The sequence below is a fragment of the Madurella fahalii genome (genome assembly GCF_045866475.1).
Source record: "Madurella fahalii IFM 68171 DNA, scaffold_5, whole genome shotgun sequence".
Lineage (NCBI taxonomy): Eukaryota > Fungi > Ascomycota > Sordariomycetes > Sordariales > Madurella > Madurella fahalii.
In genome coordinates this window covers 921,847-936,132 of record NW_027263975.1, presented here as the reverse complement: position 1 = coordinate 936,132, position 14,286 = coordinate 921,847, and the positions used below count along the sequence as shown (strand labels likewise).

The following is a 14,286-nucleotide window of genomic DNA, read 5'->3' as shown; positions in this document are numbered from 1 at the left end:
TCCGGGAGACTCATCTCCAAGCACTAGGTTAAATTCGGTGGGAGGCTTGGTAGAAGTCGTCTGGAAGAAAAGGGATTGATGAGAGAGAGCTTCAGCTCCTAGTTCACCCAGTCGCAACGCCTTCGTTACGCTACTCGGTGTTACCCCGCAGTTAACGATTTCGCGTCCTAACGTATCCTGAGCTATTACCTCTCCTAGCTATCCTAGCTTCGTCGCGCCAGGACTTTCACCTTGAGTGCCACAAGCTGCACTTGGCTGAACCATAACGTTTTAACCTCCATCGACGACTCGTGAGCTGGCTCGACAGCCCGAATCAAAGCACTGAACTGAGCAGACCTCGTCACACTCCTTACCCCCCCCCCCCCCCCCCCCAAAAAAAAAAAAAAAAAAAAAATTCCGTATAATCTCTGACTTCGCCCGGTAATTGGGTACTATGGACGTACTGTTGCTCCCGGACCTCACCTCTGGCAGCGATAGAGGCGGACTGTCCATGCCGCCATAGTTGATAGGTGCATGAACGTCGTATACAGCCATCTCCCAAGTGTGTACAGTACATATCCTGACACTTATCCATGTTTCTCGTGAAACAGTACTGCCAGATTATCAGGTACACCTTGCCAATAACCGACACAATTCTTTGAAAGAAGGCCAGTTTCTCGCAATGCTTGATAACACACCCCTTCAACAGCCTGCCCACACCACGGGCTCTTACACCGGACGCCAGATACACCGAATGCTTCAGGTTCTCTGCCACGAATTCCAGGAAGGTCGCCTTGCTGGTGTCGACGGCTGTCGCGCCGCGGAGGCTACGTGGTAGGCACACTTGGTCGCATAGTTGGATTGTCCGCAGTGCCGGCGAGCTAGTGGCAGTGGACTGGAGGACCAACGACCAGGTAAGACGCATAGGCAGAAATGTAGCAGAGCCCCTGGATCAAGAGCACGCACGCTCCCCCAACTTTTCCTGAACGAGCCGTAAGAGGTCCGGCTTGTCTTCAAAGTCACCCATGAGGTCCCGAATCCAGTCCTGTAGAGATATCTCGCCACCGCCATCCGCGCACCGCGTCGCAGTGTCCCGTATCCTGGCATATTCGTTGTCGTCGTCGGGTATCTCGGGATACCATCGCCGGCGCAGGGAGACCGTCTCGGGGCAGCAGCCGGAATCACCGAAGGAAAAGTGTTCCTGCACCACCAGCCGCGTGTCCGGCGCGTCCGGTTCGTTCGGAGCCACGAGGACCTTGATGGAGAAGCGGAAGCGCGGGTCGGCGCCGTGCCGGAGCAGGCGGCTGGTAGTGCCCCCAAACGGCGAGGTCGCTGCGTCCAAGGTCCCCCCCCTATTGGAGAGCCACTTGTGCATCGTAGTGATGAGGTAGAGTTGCCAGAGGGAGAGACCATCTTGGGTGTGCGTCTCAAGATAGACGGGGGAGTAGTAGAAGGAGCGATGGTAGGGCATCAGGCGGGTTCGCGTGTTGGGAGTGATGATGCCGCGGTCGAGGAGCAGGTCAAGGACGGGGTAGGTCGGTTGGCCGTTCCAGTTCCAGAGGGCAGTGTAGGCGAGCAGCACGGCTTTGGAGGTCGTGTCGGTTGCCTCGGGGTCGTTGGCAATCCTCCAGAGCGTGTATGTGGGGGATTTGAGCCAGGGGAAGTGGTACGTAGGGAGCGGCATTTCGAGTGTGTAGTCCCCTTCGTGTGTGTGTTCGGGCATTGGTTGCCTCACCCCGATCTCCCATGAGTAACCGCGGATGGGAACCTCAATGAACTCAAACGAGTCCGCGCAATTGTCTACTTGATCCCAAATTGCCTGGGCTTGTGCCGCTTCCAAGCAGCGTAGGAAAGCGAAGGGCGGTTGGTCGAGGTCGTGCATGTCTCGCATTTTCACGAGGTCGTAGACCCGGTATCGAAAACGGCTAGTTACCCTCATCTCGGCTAGGACGAGCTGAGAGAAGGCGTCCACAGCGTGGAAACCGTTTGTGTGTGCGGCCATTTGGTCCTTGATGGCAGGCTTCTGCAGGAACTCGGAGACAGAGCGGTGGGCAAAGTCGAGCTTGCCGCTCTCGTCTGCATCAACAAGACCGCGGCAACACCCGTTCAAACGTTTACGGCCCTCCTTCTTGCGTTTTTCTATATCAGCGCCGGAATGAAGTGTCTCGAATTCGGGGCGTTGGGCGAACTCTGGATCCTTGCAGTAGGCGTCGAAAAAGCTGTATTGCAGCAGAGAGAAGTCAATGTAACGCTTGTGCTCAGTTTCGATACAAAGTATTGCAAGAGTCTGGTAGGCCTTTTGACGGTTTCTTTCGCTGAGACACTCGAGAATATGCTGGTACAGGGCACCCAGCTCCATAGGAAGGTCGTCGAGGATGGCAAACAGCAGGTCGGACCCAGCTCCATCCACGAGCTGTTCGCGTATTTCACTCACCACCAAGGATACCCAGAAGAAAATGCCATTGGCCTTTTCGACAATGGAGTCGGCCAGTTCGGTAATTTGGTGTGATTTGTCCCAACCACCGAGCCTATCCTTGACGTATGTCGTAAGATCGTGCCTGGTCAATTCATGAAGCCGTAATCTCTGAGAGGGTGAAAAGGCATCCATGAAGACGTTATGTTCCCGGCTGGAGACGCAAAGCTTCACGTTTAGGGGCGAGGCATCGGCCCAGCGGCATAGCAGCTGCACAACATCCTTGTAGTCGTATTGCGCCGTGGCCTGATATTCGTCAAGCCCGTCGATGAAAAAGCAGAAGCAGTGCCTGGAAGGCCCACGCTTGTTGGTCACAAGGTGGTTGAAAGCTTCGCGAATGAGACTCTCTCGAAGGTCCAACAGCTTTGAACGGGCCCCACGCGCAAATGCCTTTGCCTGCTTCCAGGCAGCTGGCAGCACGACTGGAATCAGTTCGGGACAAGAGCTCAGGACGTCATGTAGCAAAGAACGGTAGAGACCATTCAACGACTTCTGGAGATCCGAGCCAGGCTGCCAAAAGAAGAAACTGGCGAGGACGAGCTCTTTTCGGCCTGGGCATGTCGGAGAGGGGCTCTAGTCAGCACACTGATATGAGGGCCTACCACCAGCCTAGACAGAGAATTACATACCTGCCCATTCTTCGAGACATACGCGAGTGGTAGGGTGGTCGCTCAGGAACTTCATCAACGTCGATTTCCCGGATCCCAGCTTCCCGGATATATGAAAGATGCCCTTTCCGGACGAGAGCCAGCCTAGAAATCTTGCGCGGGCATCACTTCGCATCCTCTCAACCTTTTCGTCGAGTTCTTTGCGGTGCTGTGCTCTCAACTCCTCGCTTCTCTTGCGATGTCGTGCCTCCGGGTCATCACTGCCGACAGGGGCGTCTTCGTCACTACCAGTCGGACTATCGTCATCGCCGGAATCGTTGTCGCTTGTCACAGAGCCCAACAGGTCAGACTCGGAGTCGGCGTCGTCGTCGCCGAAAATCCACCGAAAGGTCTTGTAATGGGCATTATTCACCATGTCGTATCGGCCGTGCATACCGTCGAACGCTAGGCTATCCAGAATCCGCGCGTTTATAGTGGCGTTGAGGGCTTCTTCCTGCAGACTCAATAGGTTACGAAGCGTCTGTTGCTCGTTAGCGCCGAGGGACACTAGTTCGTCCATGGCGGCCTCCAACTGTTGGAGCTTTGCGCTGTTGTCCTTGACCGACTCGATCAAGGCACCAACCGAGGTCATGGTGGAAAAGTTGAGGTGGAGATCCAACTGATCGCGACAGAAGCCGAGACGCTTTTCAAGGTCCTCGCGCTCCTTTTCATAGAACTTATTCTTCAACGCCGCCCATAGACTGAGCTTCTTGGAGGCCACATCGCCAGGTTTGATGCGCTCAAGCAGCTCGACCAATGCAGTCGAGAGCTGCTGGCACTCGGTGGCGAGGTCACAGAGGGCCTTCTCCTGGCCTGATAGGATCTTTTCCTGACCGGATAGACGCGTGGTGTCGGGGGCGATGAGGCGTGCGGCAAAGCGCTTCATGTCTCGCGCAACCGCTTCACGGCTTCGATTATCCTCCAGCACTCCATCAGGGGAGGCGTAGATCTCTATGGCACCCTTGACTAGCTTCGTACCAAACTCGACAAAGGCTACAATGCTCGAGGCGAGACTGACGGCTGTTACCGGGTCCATGCCTTGACGAAACTGTGCGAGGGTGAACCTTTGAGTTCGATGGGTTCAAGGTTGAGTCCGAAAGTTCAGGCGTTGAGTTCGAGGCATGAAGCTACAACTAAGGGTGAAGTGGGGTTGCGATGGCTGGGACGGAGGGTAGCAGGTACTTGTCATTGTTGAGGTGCCCGCATAGCCTGGCGTTGCCGCCATTGGCCCCTTGTACAGCTGTCTCTCCCGGGTACCAAGACAAGCCCCGTTTTCGGCGCTGGTGAGGGGTAGCTCTCGAGCGCATGCTTTGCAGGTTCAAGCAAACCTTGGCTTCGGATATCCCGCTTTATGTTTTGTGTGTGTGTGTATGTGTGTGTGTGTGTATGTGTGTGTGTGTGTGTGTGTGTGTGTGTGTGTGTGTGTGTGTGTGTGCTAGAGTTATAAATGTGGTGCACACCTCCTATCCCCACGAAGTACGTTTATCCTAGTCAAAGGCCCATGTCTCCGTTTTTGAAGGGCATTCCTCATCCAGGCATTCATCATGAACACGCATGCGGCATGATGCGTTGTTCATGTAGTAACCAGATATGATGGCTCGCGAGAAGTCTGCCCGGATCTGCAGGGCGTTTACACACGCACACCCCGAGCTGCCACAGAGAGACAGGCAAAACCACACGGAGGAGCAAGGAGAAGAAAGCGATAAGAATGTCGGAAATTTCATCTAGGGCGATCCGAATATGAATTGCCGCCCAAGAAAGTCAACTCGGTCAGATAATCGCTTCTACATCACACTCTATAGGAGGTACCGAGTACCTGGCTGTGACGAAGCGCCCCGCACTGTCGAGGCACCCGGAAATAGGGGCGCTGCCTTGCCAAATTCGGCGACCAGAACAGCAAGTTCTTGACTCAAGCTGTAGTCCCATTCGTTGTAGCCTAGATAAGGCGTAGGATAGGACTTATGTTTATAATTCACTTAATGAAAAACACTTCGAGAGTGGCGGAAGAGAAGTGCCTGTAGTAGAGGGCCACTATAGCAGCCAAGATAAAGGTCGCTAGCGGGCTTATGGTTTCTACGGTATCGGCGGTTGCGCTGATGTAGTTAGATAAAGCAGCCTTCACCCATTCGACTAGCTGCTGCCACCTATACGTATGTGCATCCGGGAACATTCTACGAAGTTTCCGCCACTCTTCGCCCCTGCCCTAGAGTTAACGAAACTAGACCCGGAGCGGGGGAGCTGAAACGCGCATATGCAGTGAGACTGTGTAGGCGTAATCAACCAAGAACTATGCTACCTGTAGCAGTGAGTAATACGAACATTCATGAAGTTCGTTGCAGCTCATCTAACTCGCAGATAGTCCAAGACGCTACGTCGGCCTCTGCATGTGGGCTTTAGGCGAAGTAGCGTGCCTTGGTGAGCTAAGCGCCGTATGTAGTATTGACAGCAGACGAGGATCGGATCAAGAGTGATAACGACGTTGGAATCGACTAGAGATGCGCTAGAAGCTAACCTTCAAAGGTTCCAGTAGCTGCGCCGGTTCGGGTTGGTCGTGATAATATTACATCCTGACTAACCGCGCGCGACGTTGGCATCCACACTTGCAGAACGTGGCTGGAAGAAGTTCGAAGCAAGGACAATATTAATGCTATGTAACCTCCGACTCTGGATACCCAGCCGCACAACCGGATCAGGTATCTCCCGACAATGCAGCAGCTGAGGATGCGAGAACGAGCTGGAGCTGGGGAGGTGCCCGCGCGCTCCGGCCCTGGCAGACTTGGCACAAGTTGGAAGCGGTACTGTGATAGGCACCTCTTGATCGATGGGACAGGTAGTTCATCGAAGATATACTGATGGTATGTCCTTGCCTCCTCCGGTTTCAAGACATCACCGCTATTTTCTGTACGAGATCTGGTGGAACTTGAAGTCTCCCACAGAGCTTTATCAATAATCTTAATAAGCGACGTCCCCCTCTGACCATGGTCCTGGGGCGAAGACTCGGACTACTCGCGCTCCCGACACGCTGATGGCACGGACAAGCCGCTCAAAAGTTGCTCCTAAAACTCACTCCTATGCCAGCTCCGTACGCGCACTAGTCCCCTCGGGCTGCCATGGACGGTTCCCATGGAAGGGCGTTCTGTGGCGGTTCGGCTGCTCCCTTCTCTTCAGCATTCTCATCATGATCATCGTTTACTCGTACTCCTGCAGGAGAAGCCTGTGTACATGGGACAGGCGGCTGTTCACCTCGCTTACCATCCTGTTCTCGGCGTTGGCTAGCTTGTCGGTAGGCTCCCTCCTCGGCCTGCTCGGCGCCGTCCACCCCTGGCCACTGCTGGTGCGGTAGGCTCACACGCGCCACGCGATGTCGACTTGATACTCGGGATGGCCCAACCCAAGGGGTCACTCAAGCTGATCGCCCATCACTGCCACAATGGGAGGCGGACGATCACGACGCTAGTTGTGCTCGCATACCTGCTTCTCGACATCATTGGCCGCCTCAGTCTCGCCACCTTTGGCTTGACGTACGATTTGAACGAGAACGCCGGGGTGAACTACCCGGTTATGCTCAACGACTTTGGCACCCGGGAGTGTATGCAGCTAGATTTGTCGGATCGCGATCTAAGCAAGTATCGTTCTAGCAAAAGGGCGAAGGCTAGCTGTGAAGAAAAACGAAGGCTGACAAAGAGAGAAAAGGGCAGGTGAGCAATTGCTATGCCTTGACAGGCTTGACGGCTTTGAGTATTATGTACGACCAGTCGGGCCCCTCGACCTACAATATGAGATATATCAGCGGGCAGGTCCTGGACCGCGAGGTTGAAGGGAGCACGGTCACTTACACGTACGATCTCGGAGAGTATCGCGGCTTGGATGAATACCCGTCCTTCGACAGGGTGGTGCACAGCCCGTTGAGCTGCACCGGCCGAAACTTTTTCAACGAGTCCGCCTATGAAAAGGGCAGGCTGGTGGAAGCCTAGGTAAGCCGGTTGCTCTGCTCCTTAGCTGAGTTATTGCCTTGACGGCCAGATCCAATGCTTACCGGTCTCATCACAAGACGATCTTTAGCCGAGCTGTCCCGCGTTCCTCCATAGCCTGGACGGCATCTACACGTTTTACAGCCCGGCGACCGACTATATCCGGGCTATGCACTGGGATTACGCCCAAGTAGACAACCCATCGGCCTGCATCACTAGCTGTAGGAGGCCTCACCAGTGCCCTTTACGTTTTGACAGTGCGCTAACCGTGACGGTGAGATCTCTACAACGATGTCTGGCCTAGCTACGTGAAAGGGTACGAGAGAAATGCTACGTTCTTCGAGTGCACAACCTGCCTCAAAGACGGCAATGGCGAACCTAGCCTTAGTCTCGACCTCTTCTTCAGCTACCTAGAGGACAAACTTCTATACGCATCTGGCATCCTCCTCAGCTTTGGTCTGTTTGACTGCAGGTACAACCAATACTCGGCCGGCCAGGTCAGAGCCAAGGAGTACGGCAGCCAGAAGCACACGATGCACTTCATCAACAACCTCAACGCCCTGCGACATGACGAACTCGGCGATGACTGGTATCCGAAGCCGGTCCCGGCCGAGTACGCACTGCACACGGCGCATCTGGCGGCCCGGCTCCCCATCCTGGCCATCATGGGCGCCGAGCAGCAGCTACCGCGCGTGACGCGCGAGAAGGGCGCGTCGGAGCAGACCTTCATCGTGACGAGCCTCGAGGTCAAGTGGGGGCGGCCTGCCGGCGTCCTGGCTGCCATCCTGGCCGGTCAGGTGCTGGCCGTGGTTGTTGTCTCCTACGTCTCGCACGGCGTGCTCCTGTGCGATCACGATAGCTTCCTCTCGACCGCCCGTCTGATGCGCACCGCTATGAACCATCGAGGGCTGCAGTGCTGCCAGTGGCAAGGACCTGGCCGAGAGCATCCAGCAGAGCGCTGGAGAGATCCGCTATGGGACGAGGACGGTTCCTAACGACAAGACCAGCAGTGAGAGGCATGAGGTGGACTTTTGGAACGGTGTAAACAGTGTGTTCTCGAAGGGGGAGGACTGTGTTTGAGCAATGGCTCGTGTAGTAGTCTCATGTTTCTGGGTAACATCCTTACAGTTCCCTCGGCTGTATTGTACAATAACATAAATAGTGAACACAGTGACCCAGTCTTAGCAAACTTCTCCTAGGGCAGGATATCGCTCTGGAAGGTGGACTTTCTTGTCATGTCCATGTCCTGCCTCCTCTTCCGTCGCCTAACCGAGTTTCGGACAGTCCTCCACACCTCCTTCGCCCCAGCATCCGTCCCGGCCCATTCGGCCCGACGGCCGTCTGTTGCAGATGTCTGCGGCTTCCTTTGCGCCGCCACAACGGCCGACCTTGGGACCCGATTGGACTTCCAGAGGCTGATCCTGTCGCGGATCCAGTCGCTGATCTCGTCGCCCTTATAGCCATACGCAAGTGCAATGGCCAGCACAACGATGGTGACGGGAACCGCGATAGTCCAGTAGAGAGACTGGGTGGCTCCGATGTCGCGGATGTCGACCGTGTTCATGCCAAAGAAACCGGAGACGAAGGTCCTGCGGCGTTGTCAGCTTTATCAACAATGAGTCTGCGCTGCAGCAACGGCCTCTCCTCGGCGCGACGAGGACGGCACATACATGGGCAAAAACAGCACCGTGACGATGGTGAAGACGCGGATGGCCTTGCCGTGGTCCTCGTCCGTGATCTCGATCAGCTGGCGGACGCGCTCTCGTAGCGCGCTCGCCGACTTCTGCAGGTTCTGTACCTCGTCCAGCTTCGCTTGCACCGCATCCCGCCGGCTAAGCAGGTAGTACCGCTCCACCTCCATGGTCCGCACCTCGCGGTATCGTCGCTTCCATGCGCTGCGTTCGTCCTCCATCCACGGCCTACCGGCAAAGGCCTTGTCTGGCGCCGGGAAGTTGTCGAGGGTCCTGTCGGTAACTCGACGTTAGCCCGTACTCACTGCTTAGTACGGCCCCGTATTTCGTAGACAAGGAAATACCCCGGCGGGGTCCGCTCACAGATTGATCCAATCCAGATTGACGTCCAAGAGCGCTTCAAGCGCCGCCAACTCGTCTTCGAGCGCATGGATGTCGAGGAACAGACGCCGTCGAGGCCGACGAGCAGCCTCCACGTGTAGATGCTTGCTGTATTCGCTGTACATCCCAACCACGTCCCACACCTGGATATGCTTGCCAACTTTCAGCCTCCCAGGCCCGACACTGGCACCGGTTCCGGCAGTCCTTTTCGGCGGCAGCGGTGCCGAGAAGGTGGTGTCGAGGGCCGATCGGACAAGCGCACGCATGAACGAGGTCGTGTCGAAGGCCTGCACGCCCAACGCCGCTGTGTCGGTGTCGTCGTCGCCGCCAGCGCCGCTGGCGCCCCCGTGCCCGGCGCCCCGCGAGAGGATGACGTCGCGCCGCGCCTGCTGCAGATAGCCCTGCAAGCGAGCGCGGATGTCGCTGCAGCGGAGGGCCAGTCTCTCGCTCCGATTCAGGGCCTGCAAGCTCTCAAGGTCGGCGTTGTTGCGCGCGCTGAGGCCGATTCCCCGGTTCTGGAGCGAGAGGCGCTTGGCTTGGAGGATGTAGTATGACACAAGCTCGTCGAAGGCGTACACGAGACTCCTGGGGAGCTGGGGCCGGATGGTCGGTTTGGTGGGGGGCTGGGGCAGGTTCGGCCCTGATCGGCGTCGGTGAGGATTGTCCTGCGAGTTGGTAGCGATGAGCCACTGGATTTTGTTGAGGCTGCCCGAGAAGTCTGAGAGGTGGCTGATGAACTCCTTTGCTATGTTCTCAATCTCCGGTGCGTTGGAATGCGTGTCGGTCAACGACTTGATGTATGCATAGCAAGGGTCGTCGTGCGGCCTGTCCTTTGTTTTGCCTGCGGCCGGTTCTCCTAGGGGGCACTCGAAATGGACGGTATGGAGATGCTGGAGGGCGGCTGATGCCGACGGATATTTCGTGGCCATGGAACAAGCCGTGCACCCGGCATACGGCCTCTTCGCTGTCACCCCTCCGCTTCCACCTGCAGCTCCAGACATGGTGTCGACGTCTCGGATTGTCCACAATGCACCCGACGGCTCGGTAGACCATCGGACTTGCTAGAATAACCGTCAGAAAACTTCAGACTTCTTAACTTATTTCTTGGGCCTTGCGTTGAGGAAAAGCCCGGCCGTTGAGTGCTTACCCGGATAGCCTCATCCACGCTGCCCCAGAACCGCTCACACACAGCATGATATATCGAGTGCTCATCTTTGGGGAGGAATCGGCGTATGATCGCTTGGGAAATCTCTAGTAGCTGCTTGCCGAATGCGTCTGCTGGGTGCATCAACATGACCGAAGTTGAATGACCTGCTGATCCCTGTGGGTCTGCTTGAGATGTGACTGGAGCTTGTTTATCACCGGTATTCGAGGGCCCAATCTTCTCTTGCCGAGCCGTTTTCTGTTCCTGGCTCGCAGAACCTACCCGCACCGAGTCCGGGGGGAATGTAGCTGGTGGTTGCGTAGAGCCATTATCTGCTGGGCCCCCTTTCTTTTCTTGGTCGGCTTCCTGACCCGCACCGTCCCGCTGCACCGTAGGGGATGTGTTCAAACCCGGGACCATATCTCTTGTCAGGTCGGGGTGGCGCTTTAGAAGATTCTCCTCGGTGCATTTGTATGCCTGTGAGTAGACTTCTTTGATCCCTGACTCGCTAGAGAGGAGGGATTCATTGATCTTGCCGAGGATACGAAACAGATTATGGATCGCGACGTCCGTCATGGGGTTTGTACTGTTGTTGTTTTGATCCCCGCTCACCGCGTCCATATCGGCCATGCTTTTGACTCTCCAGGCGAAAAAGGGAGCCACCGTGACAGCGCCAGAATCATCCAGCGGTGGCGTCTCCTGTTCCGCAGCCGGCGTGTCGTTGCTGTCCGAATCGTATGCACGTTCCCGCCGTCTAAGCCATCGAGAACGGCCCCTGTGCCAGCGAGTGTCGCTATCAGTGCTGGAGCTGCGCCTCCTGCGAACGATCCCTCGCTCACGCTCGATAACCGGAGAGTTGTCATCGCTGGGATATCGGCCTGTAGAACATCTCCGAACCTCGACGTGTCGTTCTGTCTCGAGGTCTGAGTGAACTGGAACAGGGGGGCTTTCGCGCCGCGTCTCACTGCGTCTGCGGATAACAATCTCGCCCGCGGTCCGCCGGGTCTGGTTGCTGTCGAAGCCGTACCGGTGTGCATAGGTGTCACGCACGAATACCGGCTCAGGCCTTTTCTCGGAGTTGACCCTGCTGATAGCTTTCTGATCCCTCTTGTAGACGACTAGCGCTTTGTCGTTATGGCTCTGGCCCCTTCCGGTAACTTCCGAATAGCCATATCGCGTTGGCGCCGGCAACGGGGAGCGAGGATGGGGTGACTCCCGATAACTGCTTCTTCTTCGAGTAGAAGGTGGTGAACGTCTGCTTCTTCTAATAGAAGGTGGGAACGTCGCTTGCGGTGGTATGGCCTTCTAGAGCGTGACCGAGCCCGGCATTTCGGTTTCAAGTGGAACGTGTGGTTCTCAACCTCATCGGAACCCAGAAGCTTTAGCCACCTCGAAGGAGTCAAGACCTCGAGCTGCTCGAGTTTTTCCGCGTCTCCTGATGTTTGAGATCCGTACAGAATGTCGTACTTTGCGGCGTCGCGCACTTGAGTTCCCGACGTGGCCACGGCAACAGCATGCTGGAGGAAATCCTGATGAGGGTGAGTCAGTCAAAGCTCAGCTAGGGCGCAAAGACAACAAGATTCCATCGTCTACGACTTACCACGTAGCTGCAGTCCGGGTCAATCACGATGCTGTGATAGAGCTCGCGATCCTGCAGTTTGACTTGGACAGTGTAGAACCCACGACCCGCCCTATCGTCAATTTCGATCAAGTCTCGTCGAAGATCGGTCGAAGGGAGGCAACATAGCGTTATCATGACCCCTGAATCGCCTCGTTAGCTCTCGCTTCGGGAGCATGGCTGACTTGTGCTTATGCGACCGGCTGCACGTACCGGGACCCAAGCTCAAGCACCACAACGCAGCAGTGTGCAGAACGTCACGCCCGCCTCCCACGCCCATTTTGCGCGCGACCTGGGACAGCTCACGCTCGTCACCGACGTCATATCCACGACTGGCCCTCAGCAGGGTCTGAGCATGCAAGCGGTCCACCCCTATGGTCCCGAGAAAAAGCACCGGCCCTGTTTCCAGAGACAGGAACTGGTGCTGTAGAGTGCCCGGCGACTCCATTCTCTGCCACAAAGAGATCGTGGTTTCTGCCGTCTTGACCTCCTTCCTCGCATAGCCCCTAAGGAACAACAAGGCGGCGGCTCGGACCCGGGTCGAGATGAATGGGCAGCTGAGAACGAACCGCTTTGTATCTCGCAACCCAAGTCAGCCCGGCCTCGACAATTCCCCACGGTATCACCCGACCAATCACCTAGGATAGAGATATCTCCATAGCTCACCTCCAATGCCTGAAAGGCAGGCTCAACGTCGTCGGCTTCAGGAGTATTGGGCTGGACGTGCCTGGCGTGCGGTCAGTACCTAGGGGCTAGTTGGTCAAACCTTGACAGTTGTCGTCCAGACCCAGACTCACAGCCATCGGAACTGTACCCGAGACTTCTCCCTCTCCTGGCTTGTGGAACCGGATGAGGGCGGCGGTCTTGAAGGAGACAACAGAACAATCCTTTCCAATCCGGACTTGGACAACCTGTGCTCTATCGACTGGGCAACAATCAATTCGGTTGCGGTGCCGTCCTCGAGAATAGTCCTTGGTTGGGTCCATTCCTGTGGCAGGGGCTCGTCGGGGCTCCTTGGCTCGTCGCCATCGAGATCAATGTCGTACGTGCTCCATTCGCTTGGAGATGGTGAGCGACCTCGTGGACTATACTCGCGGGACCTGCTTCTAGAGCTGTATTCGCGGTACCTGTACCCCGCCGGGCTATATTCGCGGGACCTGCTTCTAGAGCTGTATTCGCGGTACCGGTACCCCTCCGGGCTATATTCGCGGATCCTCCGCGGGCTGTGATCATCTCTCCTCAGAATGAAGGGTGCACCATGCTGTGGTGGTGGTAGTATGGGGCCCCTTGCAGTTCTAAGGTCACGGCGGTAGTCAATGTGAACTCGTTCCCGTTCACGATCCCGGCGGTAACGAGTCTGACTCTCCCGTCTCCTGTTGCGGAATGATGCTTCCTGAGCTCGAAGGAAACTACTGGAGCGGGAAGGCTCTCTTCTCCGAACATACCTTATCCGTGGTTTTCTCGAGTAATGCTCGTCCTCCTCTTCTAGATAGGACAGCCTGTCCGCTCGACCCGAGCTTGAATTGGGACTTGACTGGTTCCGCAACCTTGGCCTTGACTCGGACCGGGGCCGGCTCGCATTATCGTCTGCCGCAGCCACCTCGGCCTCCCTTTCGACAATTGTGACGGTCGGCGCTGCCCCCTCGCTTAGTGTTTCGTCCTCAATGCGAGGTTGTCGCTCGGCGGCCGCGCCGCTACTCGGGCCGGCCTCCATGGCTGGTGATGATTGAAATGCAAATGAAACTCTCGCCTTGCTTAGGGGCGGAATGTGGAAGCGACGGGATGTGGAAGACGGTGTTAAATGGGACGAAGCAAGGACTCAAGATTCTGTACCTAACCCGAAGGAGTTTGAGGGAAGGTCCGAAGGATTTTCAGGTCCAGGCCCGTGGTCAGCAGCTGAGTTCATGGCTTTAGGGGGCGGGGATGTATTCCCATTCGGTTACGTGGGCCGCAGCTGAGTTCTGGTGTAACCTTGTGGCTGACGCCATGCGTCGCCGGCTCCGTTTGGAGTCGTTACAGAGGCGTGCCCGGTCCGGGACCGCGAACGGGATCTCAGTCGGCAACCAGCTTGTTGGAAGCCTGATGACGCCTGAGAGTATGGACGGAAGCTTGGCGGATGCAGAAGTGGAGGAGCACGGCACGGGTTAAATAGCTTGCGGAGAGACGCCGCCTACTGTAGCAGCAGGCATGATTGGCAGACACCGGCCGAGGCTGAGCCAGATTGACGACGACGTAATCGATACGAATCGGTTGAAGCATGCTCCCCTTTCCTCTGCTCTGCCTGTCTTTCCCGTTCACTCCATGAACAATACATATGCAATCGCGCTGAGTTAATTTCTTGTCGCGGCTTCCAGTGAGGATTGTGAATGACATATACGTAAC

The 14,286-nt window shown here is 56.4% G+C and overlaps 3 protein-coding genes across 3 annotated transcripts; 1 reads left to right on the top strand and 2 right to left on the bottom strand.

The window, feature by feature from the left end:
- Positions 1 to 931: 931 nt before the first annotated feature.
- On the bottom strand, positions 932 to 4,135 carry MFIFM68171_08835 (Vegetative incompatibility protein HET-E-1; the record flags this gene model as incomplete). Its single annotated transcript, XM_071064254.1, has 2 exons — positions 932 to 3,003; positions 3,082 to 4,135. The coding sequence occupies 2 exons, from the start codon at positions 4,133 to 4,135 to the stop codon at positions 932 to 934; spliced, it is 3,126 nt and encodes a 1,041-aa protein (XP_070920355.1).
- A 2,142-nt stretch (positions 4,136 to 6,277) lies between these two features.
- Positions 6,278 to 8,150, top strand: MFIFM68171_08834 (uncharacterized protein; the record flags this gene model as incomplete). Its single annotated transcript, XM_071064253.1, has 6 exons — positions 6,278 to 6,433; positions 6,496 to 6,688; positions 6,823 to 7,061; positions 7,162 to 7,291; positions 7,350 to 7,914; positions 7,985 to 8,150. 6 exons carry the CDS (start codon positions 6,278 to 6,280, stop codon positions 8,148 to 8,150), a joined length of 1,449 nt encoding a protein of 482 aa, XP_070920354.1.
- A 115-nt stretch (positions 8,151 to 8,265) lies between these two features.
- Positions 8,266 to 13,618, bottom strand: MFIFM68171_08833 (uncharacterized protein; the record flags this gene model as incomplete). Its single annotated transcript, XM_071064252.1, has 10 exons — positions 8,266 to 8,659; positions 8,741 to 9,034; positions 9,125 to 10,203; positions 10,290 to 11,426; positions 11,648 to 11,815; positions 11,887 to 12,047; positions 12,118 to 12,328; positions 12,571 to 12,631; positions 12,702 to 13,277; positions 13,350 to 13,618. The coding sequence occupies 10 exons, from the start codon at positions 13,616 to 13,618 to the stop codon at positions 8,266 to 8,268; spliced, it is 4,350 nt and encodes a 1,449-aa protein (XP_070920353.1).
- Between the last annotated feature and the right edge of the window lie 668 nt (positions 13,619 to 14,286).